A 20,157-nucleotide genomic window follows, 5' to 3' on the forward strand; every position below is an offset into this window, starting at 1 on the left:
GAAAATATTTGAAGAGATTATAGTTGAAAACTTCCCTAATATGGGAAAGGAAATAGTTAAACAAGTCCAGGAAGCACAGAGAGTCCCATAAAGGATGAATCCAAGGAGAAATACGCCAAGACACATATTAACCTGTCAAAAATTAAATACAAAGAAAACATATTAAAAGCAGCAAGGGAAAAATAACACACAAGGGAATCCCCATAAGGTTAACAGCTGATCTTTCAGCAAGTCATGAAAAACCTGGGGGTAGGATGAGAATGGAGACATGGACCTGCTGGGGAATGGACTTGGGGATATGGGGAGGGGGAGGGGTACGCTGTGACAGGGCGGGAGGGTGGCATGGACATATATACACTACCAAGCGTGGAATGGATAGCTAGTGGGAAGCAGCTGCATAGCACAGGGAGATCAGCTTGGTGCTTTGTGACCACCTGAAGGGGTGGGATGGGGGGTTGGGGGGAGGGAAATGCAAGAGGGAAGAGATATGGGAACATATGTATATGTATAACTGATCACTTTGTTGTGAAGCAGAAACTGGCACACCATTGTAAAGTAATTATACTCCAATAAGGATGTAAGAAAAAAAAAACCCAAAATGCCTTGTTAATTCCCTTGAAAAATAAAGTAGCTGTCTGTCCCTCAAAATACCTTTTAATAACTCTTCATAGAATATTTCGTGTATTTCTCTTTTGATATCCAGGTGCAGCCTTAGGGGATTCCCTCTAACCTTTAGAAAAGAAAGAAAACACTTGTCTACAACAAGAGGCAACAGATCCATATTCATCTTCTTTTTGTCCCTGAAATTGTAGAGGAAAAATCTGGCTTCCCACTGTAAATTAAAACTTTATCTCATGCCCTTTTTCATTTCAGGGAATGATATATTCTATAATATATTTACTTTAAAAATCCAATGTAATTTTTTCTTTTGGTTGTTATGTAGCCAAACTTAGATGATTAGAAGATGACATAGAATCGAATAAGTGAAATATTAACTGTATTATTGTGACTCTGGGAAAATCATTTAATCCTTAATTATGCTGGAGCTAATTTTATAATTATGATGGAAGTAAGAGTGTGCTAGAAATCTTGTCTTTTTTGTAGAGAGTCTGGTTCATTTTTGACATTGATAGAAAAAGTGTTTTCATATGCTCTGAGTAACCACTAGAGGGTGGTCATGGGTAGCCAGTTACCCATTTGCTATTTATACAAGACTTTCTGATGCAGAAGGATTGACAATGAAGGTGGAGAGGGGAGTACTAGCAAGTGGAATCAAAAAGAAAACTGGAGTGAAAATATTAATATTGTACAAAATGCAGTACAAGAGAAAACTATTAAACAGGAAAACAGTTATATTTATATATGTTGATAAAAGGTGTACTCTACCAGGAGTATATGACAATTCTGAACCTTTATGCACCCAGAAAGATATCATTGAAATATATATCTATATATGTAAATATTTAAGTGTTTATTATAAAAATATTTAGATATTTCTTAACATCTGTAAGATGTTAAGTTGTAAGAGTTATATTTTTGCAGTCATCCTGGCAGCTCTTCAGAACCTTAGATTTATTGCACATAATATGCACAATAGGTTATAAGCAGTATCTTGAGACATCTTTTTAATGATAAAGCTAGATCTTTAAAATTCTGTCATATTAGAAATTCAGTTCTAGAAAATACTAACACTGTGGATAACGTAATGTAGAAAAGCAAAGTATGGAAAAATTTTTGACAAAAACTAAATATGGGAAAATGAGTAAATAGGATAAAACTAATCTAGCAGAAGTTAAATAAATGTACATTTATTTTGATTTCAAAATGTTTGTAAAAAATTAGTACTATATCTATGAAGAGGGAGCCTTTCATTGAGCAATGAAAAGCTCTCATCAGCTCACTTCTGTGTGGTCGCTGATTGCAGGCTTCGACAATGGTTTCAGTTTGCTTCTCTTGTTTCTAGTGAGTGAAAAGACCAGTTTACGTGGGCTGAGCTAGCTGGTCTTGGACCAGAGCATCAGGCAACCTGCTTCTTTGCTTTTCTGTTAGGGTTTGTTTGATGTTGGCTCTTTAGCTACCAGTGAGATAGAGACTAAGTTGGCCACCTTTTAAGGGCTATTAAATTTGGTCTTTTAGGCTATAAGTATGTGATTCAGTAAATGTTTTTACTTTAGTGAATGAAGGTTTGTCTGTGGTTTCTGTCTTCAAATGTTGGGAAATTATATTTGGAATTTTAATAAATTTTCATTCACTGTTATGTTGGTGGCATCCATACCAGTGAATAAAGCAGATTTTCTGAAACAAGTGTTTCAGGTGGGTTGCTGAAAATTCTATCACTAATCTGTCCTTTCCTAGTATCAGGCAAACTGTCTGAACAGTTGGAGATCTTTTTTTTTTAACTGAAGTATGGTTGATTTACAATGTTGTATTAGTTTCAGGTGTACCGCAAAGTGATTCGGTTTTTTATATTTATATATGTATGTATACACACACACATTCTTTTTCATATTCTACATTATGGTTTATTACAAGAGACTGAATATATAGTTCCCTGTGCTGTACAGTAGGGCCTTGTTGTTTAAGGTGATTAAAGGCTGATTAGTGGCCCACCTCATGATTCTCCCAGCCCATCTCCTCTCGGTTGAATTGTCAAGGCCTCTATTTAAATAATGTTAAGATATGGTATTTAGCGATGGGAATTTGCCAACTCTCCTTTGTCACTGAAAACTAACAGAATGATCAGTATAAGATTTGCTTTTGGTCCTCTGGTGGGGCGATCTGATGAGCACATGTACAAGGAAGATGCTCAGTGGTTCAGCCTCGTGAACAGCTGCAGTTTGCTAGGCTTCACGCTGGCCTTGGTTACAGCCTAGACCGAGAAGTACACAAAGTAGGCAGTGCGGAGACAAGGGTTCTTTCCCTCACTCGCCCTGTGGTTGAGGACTAAACCCCCTGCTCCTTGCTTTCCTACACCCTCAGGGCTACATTAGATGCTGGCTGATGCCTGCTCCAGCTCTTAAATTCCGACTGATGAGGAAGCTACATTTGCTGAAACTCCAGGTCCAGGTGCCAGGGAGGTGAGCGATGCTGTGTACTGCATCCTTCCTCTCTGCTTTCATACCCCCTTTTCCCTGATTTTGTACCCCAGTTCCTTGTCATGTGCCACCTAGAATGGTAGAGGGGACAAATATCAAGAGTGCCTAGGGCTTCCTTGGTAGCTCAGTGGTTAAGAATCTCCCCGCCAATGCAGGGGACATGGGTTTGAGCCCTGGTCCAGGAAGATCCCACATGCTGTGGAGCAACTAATAAGCCTGTGTGCCACAATTACTGAGCCTGTACTCTAGAGCCCACAAGTCACAACTACTGAGCCCACATGCCACAACTACTGAAGCCCGCGCACCTAATAGTGTTTCTTCATTTCAGATGGTTAACTTCAAATTTATCATTTTTAATGATTCTAAAATCATGGTAAATTAGGAACTAAATAAATGCTATGTGAGTGGCTTGTTAGAGTTACCATTTCTTTGAGAGTAGACTCTTTTCCCTGGTATACAGTAGAATCAGAAACATTTTGTTTAACTGTGGTTCAGTGTGACTTTCAGATGTCCCTGAAGCAACTGAGTGACAGCAGGGAAGCAGCCTACAGATGCATGTTTGCCATGGATAACTGACAGTTGCCTGTATTTATTTATTAATTTTCTCCATTTATAATTTTGTAGTAGTTTCTAGAAAATAAAAGAGTAAGATTTTAAATTCCATCTCTTTTCTACTAAGTAATTTGAAATAACTAATCATTTGACTTTTGAAATCTTAGTTTGCATATTTATAAAATAGGGATACCTAACTTCCATACCTTACAAGTAGTAAAGGGTCTAAGAAGAATCATTTCATCACCACTAAAGATCTGTGTAAATGTAAGTTATTATTATTGAAACATCACTAAGCATAATTTTGGTTTTATTGCTAAAAACAGTAGTACAATTGTACTAAATTCTCCATTAGGAATTTAGAAATGATGTTCTTTATTTAATATCTGAATGAATAGATACAGTTAGAATGATGGAGATCACAGAGCCCCAGGTCACAGAAGATCCTCAAGTGTTGTCTTCTGAGTCCGTTTGGGTATAGTCCTTATAGCAGAATATGAAAGAGACATACCAACCCACTAACCCCACACCACCTGCGTTCATGAACACAATGCTCTCTACTTCCCTCTGAGGATTATGGCAGGTTTTTGATACACAGCTGATCTTTCTTTTGATCTATTGACTCCACTGAAAGTGATCTGCTTAATCAACTACCTTATAAAATTACATAGGATCATTTTATTCAATACTTTTTCTGTGGATTTTTAGCATTTCACTATTTTTTATTTTCTAACAAAGTGGGGAATCCAAATTTTAAAATTTTAGCGTGATGCTGCCTCGGGAAATTTGAAGGAAAAAAATATGCATGTTCTCGAGTCTAGAACTGAAAATGTTCTCCATGGAAAGGGATTAGGATGTGAACATTTTTAATGTTTTAAGGAACCTCCATACTGTTCTCCATAGTGGCTGCACCAGTTTACATTCCCACCAATGGTGTAGGAGTGTTCCCTTTTCTCTACACCCTCTCCAGCATTTGTTGTTTTCACACTTTTTGCTGATGGCCATTCTAACCAGCGTGAGGTGATACCTCACTGTAGTTTTGATTTGCATTTCTCTGATGATTAGCAATGTTGAGCATCTTTTCATGTGCTTGTTGGCCATCTGTATGTATTCTTTGGAGAAATGTCTGTTTAGGTCTTCTGCCCATTTTTTAGATTGGTTTGTTTTTCTGATATTGATAACTCAAAAATATATTCAATTCAAAGCTTATTCTGTGTTAGAAGCTATGCCACGTGCTTTATGAAGATGAGCTATTAGCTCATCTTCACACCAACCCTGCATATGAAGTATTACTCCTTTATTTTTATATACTGTGTAAGGGAATTGTTATAAAGACGATGAGTCACCTGTCCAAGGTCACACAGCTAACATGTGGTAGAGACAAGATTTAAACTCAGGTATTTGACTTAAAGCCCTTGTCTTAACTATCAGCCTTTGGTCTCTAAGTCTCCTTCAGTGTGTTGTTTGGTTAGAATGTATATGATGTTTCAGTGACCTCAAAGAGTTAAACTGTGGTTAAAGTTAAGAGTTAAAGAGAAGTATTTGCAATCTGTAGGTGACTGATTACAAAATTAATTTTACAAATAATTGAGTAATTTCGTAAGTAAGCATTTAAAGGGTGGGCATTATGTATTAAATGCCTATGGCATGCATTCTGCTTATTAACATTGTAAGTAAAGCTTTAGGGAAGTGACAAGAGAAGAGATAATCAACGATCACAAGCTGTAGGAGAGTCAGCAAGAATGTGTGTCAAGGAGAGATCATGGGTGGTTTCACGCCCTTCCCCAAGTACAGGTCTGTTTACACGTGTGGCCCTGCTGCTGAGCTGTGCCTTCCTGTTGGCACTTGTTGCAACTAAACTTCCTGGGGCCCCTCGTGATGATGTTTGGGATGCTAGATCTGGGCATTGAAGGAGGGCCCTTTGTAGTTAGCAGACTTGCCCTCTGTGTGTTTTTAAATATGTAAATTAGAACTCCAAATTCTTATGAGTAGGAAACAACTCACCAAAAAAGTATTGAAAATGTCTTTGTTAAAAATTACCATATCCTTACCCTGTTCTCTGCCCACATATATATGGTTGTTTTGCCTCACTTAGGTCAAGAAGATTTTCCTTTTTGAATATAAATCTCTCTCTGAAGGGCACTTGGTTTGCAACCATTCTCACTTCACTGTGCAAGCTAAGCTTGACTTATGAAAGGCAGGTTTTGATGTTCTGACAGTGGGAGTTAATACTTGGTCTGCGGGCTTTTCTTGGTAGGAAAGACTTTCTTCTAAGGAAGACCATGCACTGCTCATGACAGTTAGAGGTTTACTCATGACCTCTGAGAGGATTTGGGTGTAAATACTATAAAAAATGTAATAAGATGCAGTCGCTGGGCCCCAGGTGGAGCTGGGGTGGGAGGCAGACTTGTGAGGAAGACTCTGAAAGAGACGGGTAGGAGCAGGATGAGGATGCACCTGCTTTATCATGTTTCTTGAGTTCTACTGGTAACATAGTGGCCCTGAAAATGATTTGCTGCTGACTTGAGCAGAAATGCAGATTGCAGTGCCACGGGACTAATTTGACAGGTTGCCAGCTTCCACTCGACCACCTTCAGGCCTGGTGTTGATTTTCTGGCATTTCCCGTTGCTGGCTGGAGTGGAATGGAGGAGCCAAGGCGGAAAAGAGTGTTTCCACCTGGTTCTCACCCCCTCTTCCCATGTGAACCTTACAGTTGTTCCTTTGAGTTGTGAATGTGGGCACCTGGAAAGTAAGTATTCCCTAAAAAACATTACCCAACAAATGTACCTTCTACACAGTATTTCAAGAGTTTGCCAGTCTGAAAACTAGAGAAGACAGTTTGTATGATAAATACGTGAATAGCCCGAAAGCTTAGTAAGGTCCAAATTTTAGACATATGTACACATAAGCGGGAAGTAAATTGGAAAGGAAAGGGAGGGGAAAGATAATTATCGCTTTTCTTCCTTTAGAGAGGGTAGCTTTTCATTACTTTAACATAATGGCTGACCAAAAAGTTCTTTCAGTGTTTTCTGATGAATGTACAGAAATCTTATGTCTAATTAAATTCAATTCATACCTAAAAGTTTGCACAAGGAGATTGATTATAGTTAATGCTTATGACTAAACAAATAGGAGTCCATAAAATATGTTTGCTGGAACTTTTAACATTCTTGTTTTCACCAGTGAAATTTAATGGTAATTTGAAAATTTTCTTTCTTGAAAGTTTTCTGTTGAAATGCCATTTGTTTTCCTGGTTGTAGATTGCTTGTGGGCAGATAGGTAGTTATGAAACTGTAAGCTACTGACTGCTGAAAATTCCAGCAGTCTTTTTTTTTTTTAAAGTAGAAATTGATAAACTGATTCTAAAATTTATATGGAAATGCAAGGACATAAAATAGCCAAAATAATATTGAAAAAAACCAAAGCAGGAGGACTTACATTATCTGAATTTGAGACTTATTCTAAAGATTTTGTAAAGAGAACAGTGTGGCATCGGCAAAAATATGGAACTATAGAGCAATGGAATAAAATATCTTCAATAAATGGTGTTAGAAAAAGTGTTATCCAGTTCACATGGGGGTGAAGGATACCGGATATGCCATCCAAAATACGCTATTTTGGCATGTTGACTGAAAAAAATGCACAATGTGAGTTGTGAGTTAAGTTTTATTTGGGGCAAAATGAGAACTATAGCCTGGGAGACAGCCTCTCAGATAGCTCTGAGGAACTGCTCCAAAGAGATAAGGGGGGAAGGTCAGTATGTATGTGATTTTAATGACGGGGGTACATGCAGTCAAGCACACATTTCAGCAGAAGGTTGCTGCTCATCACGAGGAAGATGCAAGAAATTAGGCTCATAAAATTAGGCTCATAAAATCTTTACCTGAAAGTATCTAACTATCTGAAGGCTTGTTCACAGTTATACCAGAGCACAGAGTGCCTCCTTCCTGATGTCAGCCCTGAACTCCTTTCAAGTGGTGTTGAAGGTCAGCAACTGCAGTGGCCAGGGACCTCATCCTTGTAGAGGCAGATGGCAAGTGACAATTTCCAGTTGGCAGGCATAAGGGTTATTTTGAGCTAAAGGACGAGCAGATGCAGGAAAAGCTCTCTCCTCCCCTAACTGCCTAAGGATACAGTATAAATTTCCCCTCTTATAAAGGAAATTTACATTTGTAATGTTATCTCTGTACCAGGAAGAAAGCTACCCAAGTCTTATCTGCAGAACAAGCCAACCCTTATTTACCCTGTATTTCCTCCCCTCCCCTTCTCAGAACTTGCTTCCCCAACCCAGAATTCCTAAACCCCTTTTCCTTGATTTAGCCTAAGATGATGTTTAAGCTTCAGTCATCAGGCTACCTCCTTGAGTCGTATCTCTTTGTACATGTACTTATGTACAAATGTAATTAAGTGGGGGGTTTTTTCCTTGTTAATCTGTCTTTTATTAGTTTGATTTATGGGCCCCAGCCATTTAACCTAGGAGGGTAGAGGGAAAAATATTTTTCTTTCCCTACAGGGGATAAAAAGAGAACATACGAAAATTAACTCGAGATGAATCAGGACGTAAACTGAAAAGCTAAAACATTATGGCTTCTAAAGGACAATACAGAATATCTCTGCAACCTATCTTAGAGAGGGCACAGAGAGCACTGCCATAAAAACGTGATTTAATTAGCGTTCATCAAAAATAAACACATCTGCTCATCTTGTCAAAAAGTAACATCAAGAAAATAGAGAAACCACAGACTGAGAAAGTATTTGTAACACCTAACAGGTTTGTATCCAGAATATATGAAGAATTCTTTCAATGGAATAATTGTCAACCCAGTTTCTAAAAAGACTTGAACAGACACTTTACAAGATAAAAGATAAGGCATATCACAGCCAAGAAAGCACATGAAAAAGTACTCAACAGTGTTTGTCATCAGGGAAATGCAGAATGAGATGCCACTACCCATCTATTAGAATGGCTAAAATGAATGAAATTGACCCACCACACTTTGGGGAGAATGTGGAACTCTCATGCATTGCTGATGGAGTATAAAATAGTACAGCCATTCTGGAAAATGGTTAGCAGCAATTCTACTCCTGCATATTTATCTGAGATAAATGAAAATAATGTCCACAAAAGTCATCTGCAAGAATGTGCATGGCAGCTTTACTGATAACAGCCCCAAACTGAAAAAGCCCAGGTGTCCATCTGCAGGAGACTAGGTAAACTACCTGGTATATTCATACAGTGGAACAAACTGCTGGTACATGTGACGATACATGTGATGCATGGATCAATCTCAAAAACATGAAAAAGTCAGACACAAAATACTTAAGACTGTACAGGGCTTCCCTGGTGGCTCAGTAGTTGGGAGTCCGCCTGCTGATGCGGGGGACGCGGGTTCGTGCCCCGGTCCGGGAGGATCCCACATGCCATGGAGCGGCTGGGCCCATGAGCCATGGCCGCTGGGCCTGCGCATCCGGAGCCTGTGCTGCGCGGCGGCGGGAGAGGCCCGCATACTGCAAAAAAACAAAAACAAAAGACTGTACAATTCCATTTATGTGAAGTTATAGAATAGCTAAAGCCACGGTGACAAAAGTCAGACCAATAGTTGCTTCTGGGTGTGGAGGGCGGGGAAGAATGCTGAGGGGCTCAGGGGGCCTCTTGGATGGTGGAAACATGCTGTCTCTTGATGCGGGTATGTGTTACATCAAACTGTAGACCTGAGATCTGTGCATTTCACTAAATGTAAATTGTAGCCTCAAATTTAAAAATCTCACCCCTAAACAACAGGGACCTACTATATACTACAGGGAACCATATTTGATATCTTGTAATAACCTATAGTGGAAAGAATCTGAAAAAGAATATAATACATATAAATATAATTGAATCACTTTGCTGTATACCAAAAACTAACACAACATTGTAAATCAACTATACTTAAATGAAAAAAAAATCTCACCCATAAAAACCCACAGTATTTTCCAATCTCTTATTCTGATTCTCTGTCCTGCTTTCCTGAAAGTGTTACATAGCTTAGACCCACTATACTGAGCCTTTCAATAAATATGAGTTCCTTTTTTCTTCTTATCCCACCCATTTCAAAGTCCTTCCTATGCCATTACCTTGCATTTTGAACATGAGTCAGGAATTCCAGGCAGGAGGCAATCACAGTAGTTCCTTCATCAAGCATTTGCTGACTGCTTGTTTTGTATAGTGAAAATCCAAAGGAAGGTATTAATTAAGGAGACACTTCAAAAGTAGAATAGGCAGGATGTGGGAATTCAAGGAAGACTAGGATAAAGGGAGTAGAGAAGATGATTTACATCTAGCATGATCTTTGGAATCAAGCCAAGAAATGAGCAAATCGATTATTCTTCTCAGGAAAGGATTATCCTCATCTTTAAACATATAAACATAAGGTGTCTCTAACCTGAGAAATGTGTTTCCTTTAAGTTTTTTACCTTTAAAAACCTGTAAGGGACCCAAATGTTGTATTGGTATAAATGTACATCTGCCTGTGAATGCTAAATTTATTTTAGAAAAATCACTTTGTACTCTTCGATTCCAGTGGGCACTGTTGACACCACCAGTACAATGCTGGCTTACTTTGTCTCTTCTTTCTTTTTCCTCTCATCAGTTTGATAAAGGCTACTCTTACAATATCCGTCATAGCTTTGGAAAGGAAGGCAAGAGGACAGACTATACGCCTTACAGTTGCCTGAAGATTATCCTAACCAATCCACCAAGCCAAGGGGATTATCATGGTAAGTGCTTCCTCTGGATGTGTCTGTGATGTACAGGAACCCAGGAGCTCTGTAGGAAACACTGAAACAGTGGAATGGTTTTTGCATTACTAAGGGGAACGGGTTTGTAGCTTGTGTCGGTCATCAGGTCAAGCCAGAGCTCCACTAAATTCTAGTGGTATGTCTTATTATTGAGCTGGGTCAGCACAAGAAAGTGGTTCTGCTGTGCTCTACTTTGTGCTGGACTGGGCTCTTTAGTCCTCGGTCCCCTTCACCTGCTATTCTCTTTCTCCTGTTCTGCATGTGTCTTAGAAGGCTGATGCGAGTTCTTCAAAGCTTTTAAAAATTGAGTGCCTTGAATTTTGGAACAGTAGATTGATCAATTTTCAAAGACTACTGAGGGAGAGTGTGTTTTATTCTCATTACTATCATCTGATTGACAAAGATTGAGGGATTTAACAAGTCACAGTTTCAAACATCTATCAATTTGCCTAAGTTGTAGGTTAAAAAGAAAGTTAATCTGTTTTCTGTAGATTTCTGAGTTTAACAACTTTTTTCTAAAATAGTTCTCTGAGCATACCTTGAAAAGCTCCTCACTTGTCTGGTATGTGAGAGGATGATTTAATAGTCCATATTAGTTAAATTTTCTAGATTACCAAAACTGACTGCAATATGTGTCAAAACTTTTTCTTGTTTTAGCATCTTAAATGAAATTCTTTTTTAGAAGATCACACACTTGCAGGCTGTTAAAGATCCAAAAAATCTCAAATGGAATTTTAAGAAAGATGCTTCATGTGTCCAGAGCATTCATATTTAGTAGATGGCAAAGGTGGCCAGTCCTGGAACACACAGTGAGCGGTTTTCACCACTTGTGTCAGGCACTTACGGAACTTTTAGAAATACAGGCTCAGGCTCCACCCTCAGATGCATAAACTCAGATTTATTTGCTAGTTCTCTGGGTGATTTTGATGTCTTCTAAACTTTGAAAACAACTGACCAGATACTTGTGGTGAGAAAGTCTGTAGCTTTTCCCAGTGGCCACACCAGGGAGTAACTTACACTGAGCTTGGCCAAGTGAAACTCCCAGTGGTTCTTCTGTCGGTTTCCAGGTCCTCACACTCAGCACTTACTTAGTTGATTTTTATTAGCTTAAAGACAGGATTTTATATTTCTTCTTCCTGTTTTTGTATCTTATTTATTCTGGTCCATTCTGTTTGTTTTACTTTGTTTTTAATTTAAACTCTATCAGCTAGAAAATAATACACAGCTAACTCTTGAACAGCAGGGGTTTGAACTGCGTGGGTCCATCTTACACACAGATTTTTTCCAACAAATATATACAGTACTACACAATCCAAGGTTGGCTGAATCTGAGGATGTGGAACCTCGGATACGGAGGGCCAACTGTGGGACTTGGGTACCTGCAGACTTTGGTATCCCAGGCAGGTCCCAGAACCAGTCCTCTGTGGATGCTGAGGGACCACTGTACTTAGCAAACACTCAACGAGGTCGTATTGTTTTTTAGACACATTGATCTACCCTTTCTTTAAGTGAATAAGCTATATTTTTGTGGAGCAGTTTTAGGGTCGCAGCAGTACTGAGCAGGAGGTATAGAGAGTTCCCGGGTGCCCTCTGCCCCACACTTGCTCAGCTGTCCCCATGTCAACACGGCCCACAGCAGAGGGCTTGTCCCTATGAGCTGAGGATGTGCTCTCTGCCGCTGTTGGGTGTAGCCAGTTATGGATATCATTTCTGTCCCAGAATGATGGTGCTCGTGAGCTCACTGTGTTGTTGCAGATTCTCCATCTGCGGGATCTGTCCAGCTTGATGGAGGTGGAGTCCAGCAGTGGAGTCAGCACTTCTCCTTGCAATTCTGTCAGGTTTTCCCTGATGTGTTTTGATGCTCTTTTGTTAAATGTATACACATTACGGATGGTGATGTCTTCTTGGAGTATTCACCCCTTATCGTTATGTAATGCCCCTTTTTATCCTGCATAAACTCCCATCCTTTGAACACTGCTCTGTCTGAAAGTAACATAGATACTCCCACTTCTTTGATTTGTGTTCGCATGATGTATCTTTCTCTGTCTTTACTTTCAATCCATATGAGTCTTTAAAGTGGCTTTCTTGTATACAACATACCGTAGGGTCTTGATTTTGATCCATTGTGACAATCTATTTTTAATTGGTGACCACTGACGTTTAAAGTAATGATTGGTATAGTTGGATTAATGGCTGCCATATTTGTTAGTGTTTTTTATTTGTTGCCCTTATTCTTCATTTGTTTTTGTCTTACATACATTTTCTGCCTTTTGTGGTTTTAACTGAGCATTTTATATGATTCCATTTTTTTTCTCAGCATATCTATTGTATTTCTTTTGTTACTTTTTAAATTAGTTTTATTTTTTAAAGAGTTTTCACTATATGTGTACAACTAATCCAACTCTCTTTTCAGATCACCACATCACACATAAGTAATGCAAGTACCTTATAATAATGAATATTTCTACTTCCCTGTATCATTCTGTCATTCATTTCATTTATACTTAAGAATATATAAACACACACAGATATATACATAAACATGCATAACAGAATACACTGTTTCCATTACTTTGAACAAACTGTTATCTGTCATATTAGTTATGAATAAGGAAAATAAAAGTTTTTATATTACCTTTCCTTATCATTCTCTGATGTTCAGATTTTCTTTGGGTAGATCTGAATTTCTGGTTTGTATCATTTTATTTCTCTTTGAAGAACTTCTTTTAATGTTTCTTGCCCTGCAGGTCTGGCAACAGATTACCTGAATTTTTTTTTGTCAGAGAAAATCCTTATTTCTCCTCTTTTGAAGGAGAATTTCTCAGGGTACAGAATTCTGGGTTTGAGGGATTTTTTCTCTCAACAGTTTAACTGTTTCACTCCACTCTCTTCTTGCACAGTTTCTGAGGATAGGTTAGATATAATTGTTTTCTTTGCTTCTCTGTAGGTAAGGTGTTTCCCCTTTGGCTTCTTTCAAGATTTTTCTTTGTTATTGATTTTCTGAAGTATGAATATAATATGCCTAGCTGCCTTTTTTTGGCATTTATCCTGCTTGGTGTTCTCTGAGCTTCCTGGGTCTGTGGTTTGGTGTCTGACATTAATTTGGGGGAAATTCTCTGTCATTATTGCTTCTGTTTCTTTCTCTCTCTCTCCTCCTTCTGGTATTCCCATTCTCATATGTTACACCTTTCATAGTTGTTCACAGTTCTTGGCTATTCTGTTCTTGTTGTTTTTCCTTTTGTTTTTTTGGTTTTGAAGTTTCTATTGACATATCCTCAAGCACAGAGATCTTTTCCTCAGCTGTGTCTGCTAATAAGCCCATCAAAGGCATTCTTCATTTCTCTTACAGTGTTTGCACCTCTTTTTGATTCTTCCTTAGAATTTCCATCTGTCTGCTTACATTACACATCTGTTCTTGCATGTTGTCTACTTCTTCTGGTAGAGCCCTCAGCATATTAATCATAGTTAATTTAAATTCCCATTCTGATAACTCCAGTATCCCTGCCTTATCTGGCTCTAATTCTGACACATTTTCAGTCTCTTCACACTGTTATTTTTTGTTGAAAGGTAGACGTGAGAAACTCCAGTACATAGGTCTGTAGTGATGCAGTGGTAAGCAGGGGGTTGTCTATAGTGTTGGACTGGGTAATTGGGTCTCAGTGTTTAGTGACCCTGTGGCTGTGGGCTGTGAACTTCAACAGTGATTCTCAGCTTCCTCCCTTTGAGGGGACAGGACGGCCCCAGAAGGCTGGAGCTGGGCATTTCTCTTCCCCCCAGGTAGGTCAGGCTCTGGTAAAATAGTTTCTCCTGAGGGCAGCCTTACTAAGAGGAACAGAGTACTCCAGAGTATTTAAAATGGTACCTTTGCTTACCCCCGTGCTAGAGCATGAGGGGGATTTCTCTGTTATTCACTGTGAGCACCTGGTAGAGCCCCTGAAGTTCAGCTGCAAAGTGTGGCCCTCCTCTGACTGGTCTCCCTGGAGCTTCTGACTCTCAGACCTGTTCACACAGAGACTCCAGAAATTTGTCAGTTACAGGTTAGGTTTTCCTACCCCAGTGCTGGTTCCTACAGAGATTTCTGCTCTGGTTTGTTGTGATTCTCTCTGTCTGCCTCTCCCTCCAATTTGGGGGGCAGTGGTTTGCCCTGTGACCTCATTTCTTTGACAGATCTGAGAGGAGTTGTTGATTTTTCAGTCTGTTCAGCTTTTTTTTTTTTTTTTTTTTTTCACGGTATGCGGGCCTCTCACTGTTGTGGCCTCTCCCATTGCGGAGCACAGGCTCCGGACGCGCAGGCTCAGCGGCCATGGCTCATGGGCCCAGCCACTGCGCGGCATGTGGGATCTTCCCGGACCCGGGCACGAACCCGTGTCGCCTGCATCGGCAGGCAGACTCCCAACCACTGTACCACCAGGGAAGCCCTGTTCAGCTTTTTACTTGTTAGGATGGAGTGACAACTTCTAAGCTCTTTCTGTGCCAGACTGGAAACCAGAAGTCTCTATCCTTTTAGATTTGTGTAGTTTGCAAAGCTCTGTAGCCCCTAGGTTGACATATTTCATTAACTAGCACTGCCTGGAATGGTGGTGTTCAGCCAGTCAGAGTTGATGTAGGTAGAACTATATTCCAGACTGTTTATCCATCCACAGCGTTTTACTTGTTAGGATGGAGTGACAACTTCTAAGCTCTTTCTGTGCCAGACTGGAAACCAGAAGTCTCTATCCTTTTAGATTTGTGTAGTTTGCAAAGCTCTGTAGCCCCTAGGTTGACATATTTCATTAACTAGCACTGCCTGGAATGGTGGTGTTCAGCCAGTCAGAGTTGATGTAGGTAGAACTATATTCCAGACTGTTTATCCATCCTTTCCACAAATGTGTGCTGGGAAGTTCTGTTCAACACTTGGCTGGAATCAGCATTAGTTGTGTCTACATTCACTTCATCTTCAGTTACCTGTGGGTTCAGCCCTTTCCAGTTTGGAAGATTGTTCCCTTTGATGTGGAAGATAGAAACAAAGTAGGAATTGTCAAGTTCTGTTTTCTTTCTGTCATTTGTCAAAATAACACCAGCTTCCCTGCTCCTGAGGTGGTTTGTTTCTTCTGTTTTCTTCTTCTTGTGAGCGTAGCTTTGAAAGACTTTTTTGTGACCTCTGGTTTTTTGTCAATCTTCAGTTTCTTCTTGGCTTTGCCCTTTCTGATCCTTTTCATTACAGGTATAGCCATTATTTCAAATGAAATTTGGACAGTTCAATTAATCTATCTCTTTTTGGTGTCCTTTAATAATTCTGGGCTTAACTAAGCCTCATTTCTTTCTCATTGGGACCCTTTGCCATTTCATCATCAGACTTTTTTTAGAGCAATAATGTTGGCTAACCCATGTTGGGTGCTTCCTACGAGCCGAGAGAGTGTAAGGGCTTTATCCTCCATTGTCACAGGAACTGTGCGGGTGTATTTCCACACATGACAGACAGTGAAGCTGAGTCAACAGCAAGACACGAGACGTGCCCATGGTCCCCTGACCCATAGCTGGTAAAGTGAGATTCAGATGCAGGAAGGGCAGCTCCAGACTCTTAACTACGTGCTATACAGCTGCTCGTCACACTTCCTCGTACTAAATGGCATTACAGTGTTGATCTTAATAAACTATATACTACGGTGAATTTTGTGACTTTCATAATTTGTAGGGATCCAGTGTTACCATGGATGCTTTTACTTGTAGTTAAGACTTTTGGTAAACACATTTGTTTAGCATCTAGGCTCTTTTTCCGTTATTTTTGCTGCGACCAATTTTCCATTGATTTCATTAAAAATGCACAGTTGTTTCTAATTAACTTACAGGTCCATCATCTGTATGACTGAAAAAAATTATCTGGTTTCCTGTATTAAATTTTAAATTAAGTATGTTGACTTATCATTACAGTTTCTTATTAAAATACCTAAAATTTCCTAAATTTTGGCCTAATACAGCTTTTACATTTCAATTCTTCTGTGTTATTTATGCATATTTTTTAGTAATCCATCCATATTTTTCTCATGAAATAATATAGAGATTACGTGTACCTACTATAAGTTGTTTTTCTATGAAGCAGTTTCCTGTTTGTCATCTCATGTCCATCTGGGATTCCTTTAAATTTATATGGATTCTACTCTTTGGGAAGTAGGCATAAAATTAACATGTGAAAATGATGTGAGATTTTTATATTTCTTAGAGTTTACACGTTTTTCTTTTTGTTTACACCATCTGTCTTCCTTTATGCCTTTATGTAATTTTTTTAAACTAGAAAAAAATGTGAGATTGTATAAAGTTTTTAGGTAAACTGTTTTATAGCTACTTGGTGATTATCTCTGCTTGTTAGCTAGTAGCATAATTAAAACTGCTTCCTCCTTCTAGTGAGTGGGCAGCCTTGCCTGAGAATGCTGGGATGTTTTATGTAAGTCTTGAGGCTGTAGTGCCCTGGTAACCGCACAGCTCAGTCGTCATTTAGATAAAGAGAGGAAAGCAGTTGCACCCATGGGCAATTAACCTTTTTATTAATAAGCTGTTAGACAATTAAGGGGCGCTGAGACAGTCTTTTGAGTGTGGTGGTGTATTACGTCCGGGTGAATAACCTTGCTGCTGTGCTGCTTGTCGTTGTCAGGGTGCCCCTTCCGGCACAGTGATCCCGAGCTGCTGAGACAGAAGCTGCAGGCATACAAGATCCCTCCCTCAGGGATCAGCCAGGTAGGTCGGACCCTGCCCTGCAGCCTCAGTAATGAGACAGTGGACAGGCCCTTTAGTTTCATGTCATGTTCTTGCAGTGACACGGTGTACTACCTGCTGGGCCTCACGCCAAACATCCTATCTTCTGGGTGAATTAAGCCAAAGCTTTGGCTTTTCTGCTTTAGACTCCTTGGAAATTCTAGTTCTTCTGTCTGCTAGGCTGCATATTTACGTAATAACGGAAGCTGAAAACCTTTTTTTTTCCTCTCAATTTGTTTTACTGTCTCAATGGGGGGATTTAAAAAAAGTTTTTAGAGGAATGCATTGAAGCTTATTAATGAAGCTGAAAATCAATGATACCATATTTCATTTTGGAGACTTTGTGCTGCAGGGAAGTTGAAGGAGACGATAACGCAGTATGGACTGGCTGGGCATTCTCATTTACTACGTCAGATCCACACTTCCGAGGATAGTTCATCAGGTCGAACAGTTTATCAAACTACTTTGCCTCGTAAACCACTTAGATAAAAAAAGAAATGCTCAAATGTAAAACCAAATATTTAAGAATATATCGTTTAATAAACATGCGTTTAAAAAACTTGTGCCCTCACAGACATACTGTCTCTCGTGTGCTTTGTAAGTTGGCTTGGATTTTGAAGGAGTTCAAGAGGAGCTTCTGCTTCCTTAGCTGAAAAAGAACAATATCTATTTTAGAGCCAGAACATCTAAATCATTATATATCAATTTTTTTTCTTGAAAAAAAAATTATTCTAGAAAACTCTACTGCTTCTGCTGCATCGAGTATATATTGAGTTTAGTCAATTCAGTTCAAATCTTACGGTTTTTCCGTCCTCTGGGGAAGGCAGTGCTCAAGGTGCTCTTTGCAAATGCTGAGAAGATTCAGATATAAACCCTGCTCCTTCATAACCAGAATCTGGAGGGAAACATGTGCCAAGTGTAATGAAAGAGGCACACATAGTGTCTCGGCTCTTCTGAAGATGGGGGATGGCTACCAGATTGGGAGGCTGAGGATCACTTCCTGGAAGAGATGCTCTGTGAATTAGGCCTTGAGTGTATGGGGGGTGGTTAAAAAGAGAGAAAGTGTGAATAAAAGACGGTAAGTGTATAGGATTACTAGCATTTCAAGCTTACGGTATTGGTGGCACCAGTACATCAACGTTAATAGGCAACCTAAAAGAAGTTGTTGGTTTGAGAGATTAGGTTTGGAGCTGGGACAGTTAAATGGCAGACAGAATGTGGATTTGTCAGTGCATTAGACAAATTCCAGCTGGAAATCTGATGTTCTTTAGGGTTAGAATTGTAGAACTGTGGGATTGGAAGGGACATTAGAAGAGATCTCTTCACTTTTGTGGAGTTGTGGGGTGTTACGTGCTGTGGAGTTGTGGGGTGTTACGTGCCCTTGGGTGCACAGCAACTAAGTCAGTAGAAACAGAAATGGAAGCCAGGCCTTTGGACTCCACGTTTTCTTCTCAACCCCAGTTTACTTTAGAGCTGATTATCGTGAGTTTTCTGTGGGAGAGGAGAACAAATAATGGAGGAGAGGGGGTAGGGAGTCAAAAGCCAGGACTCAGAACAGAATCTTGGCTGATGCTTCCCTTTGTCAGGCAGTAGAAGGACAGAGCAGAAATGGGGGGAGAGGGAGGGAGTACTTCAGGAAAGTGCAGTGTACAAAAGTCAGGAGAGGAGTGTGAGAGGAGGTGTGAACCACAGGGTCCTACGTAGCTGAGGGACTGGGTGGGATTAGGACTGAGGAGAGGTGACTGGATTTGGTGAGAGGCGGCAGTGTCCTGGGGGAAACCAGAGCAAGATCACAGTCACTTAAAGATGAATGAATGAGACAGTGGCTTGGATCTGCAGACAGTGAGCATGTTTCACGGAAGGTGCTAGTGAAAGGGGTGTTGGCGCTATCAGCGTAAGCCTCATGGGTGGTTTGTTTGCGTGTTTGGGGCCAGAGGAGACCTGAGCCTGTTTGTAGGAAGAGGAGAAAAGAACCCATCAGAGAGGGTGGGCTTGATAAAGATAGAAACAAAGATAATCCCTCTCTAACCGAGCAGAATTAGCTTATGTCTCCATTACATCATGACCACAGTGTACACCCCTTTGCTCTTTTTCTTTTTCTCCAGTTTTCTTGAGACAAGATTGACATACAGCACTGTATAAGGTGTGCAGCACAGTGCTCTGACTTACATACATCATGAAGTGATGACCACAGTAAGATTAGCAAATATCCATCATCTCATATAGATATAAAAGTAAAGAAACAGAAAAAAGTATATTTTTTCCTCGTAATGAAAACTCTTTATTTTCACATGTAATGCACAGCAGTGTTGATTATGTTTATCATGTTCTACATTACATCCTCAGTAATTATTTATCTTATAACTGGGAGTTTCTACCTTTTGATTGACTGCCTTCATCCAGTTCCCCCTCCCACAACCCCACTTTTGAAAACCACAAGTCTGACCCTTTTTTCTATGAGTTTATTTGTTGGTTGTTTGCTTTTTGAAGTATAATTGACTTACAATGCCATGTTAGTTCCCGGTACACAACATAGTGGTTCGATATTTCTTTATCTTTCAAATAATCACGATGATAAACTCTAGTTACCATCTGTCACCACACAAAGATATTACATAGTTATTGACTATATTCCCCACACTGTACGTATCATCCCTGTGACTCATTTATTTTATAACTTAAAGTTTGTACGTCTTAATCTCCCTCATCTGTGTCTCTCCTCCCCTCAACTGACTCCCCTCTGGCAGTCACCTGTTTGTTCTGTGTATCTGTGACTCTGGTTCTGTTTGGTTATGTTCATTCATTTGTTTTGTTTTTTTAGATTCCACATATAGGTGAAGTCATATAGTATTTGTCTTTCTCTGTATGACTTGCTTCACTTAGTATAATATTCTTTTGGTCCATCCGTGTCCCAAATGGCAATATTTCATTCTTTTTTATGGCTGAATAATATTCCATTGTATATATGTACACATCTTCTTTGTCCGTTCATCTGTTGAT

At 39.6% G+C, this 20,157-nt stretch overlaps 1 protein-coding gene across 1 annotated transcript in view; it reads left to right on the plus strand.

The window, feature by feature from the left end:
• The window catches only part of LOC112411973 (DNA primase large subunit-like), a 223,324-nt gene that overhangs the window by 170,870 nt on the left and 32,297 nt on the right, over positions 1-20,157 (plus strand). The window contains exons 9-10 of the mRNA XM_024763397.1: positions 10,281-10,407; positions 17,057-17,139. Coding sequence (XP_024619165.1) covers positions 10,281-10,407; positions 17,057-17,139 — 210 coding nt within the window. The remainder of the gene's footprint in view (positions 1-10,280; positions 10,408-17,056; positions 17,140-20,157) is intronic.

Source organism: Neophocaena asiaeorientalis, unplaced genomic scaffold (assembly GCF_003031525.2).
Source record: "Neophocaena asiaeorientalis asiaeorientalis breed wild unplaced genomic scaffold, Neophocaena_asiaeorientalis_V1.1 scaffold906, whole genome shotgun sequence".
NCBI lineage: Eukaryota > Metazoa > Chordata > Mammalia > Artiodactyla > Phocoenidae > Neophocaena > Neophocaena asiaeorientalis.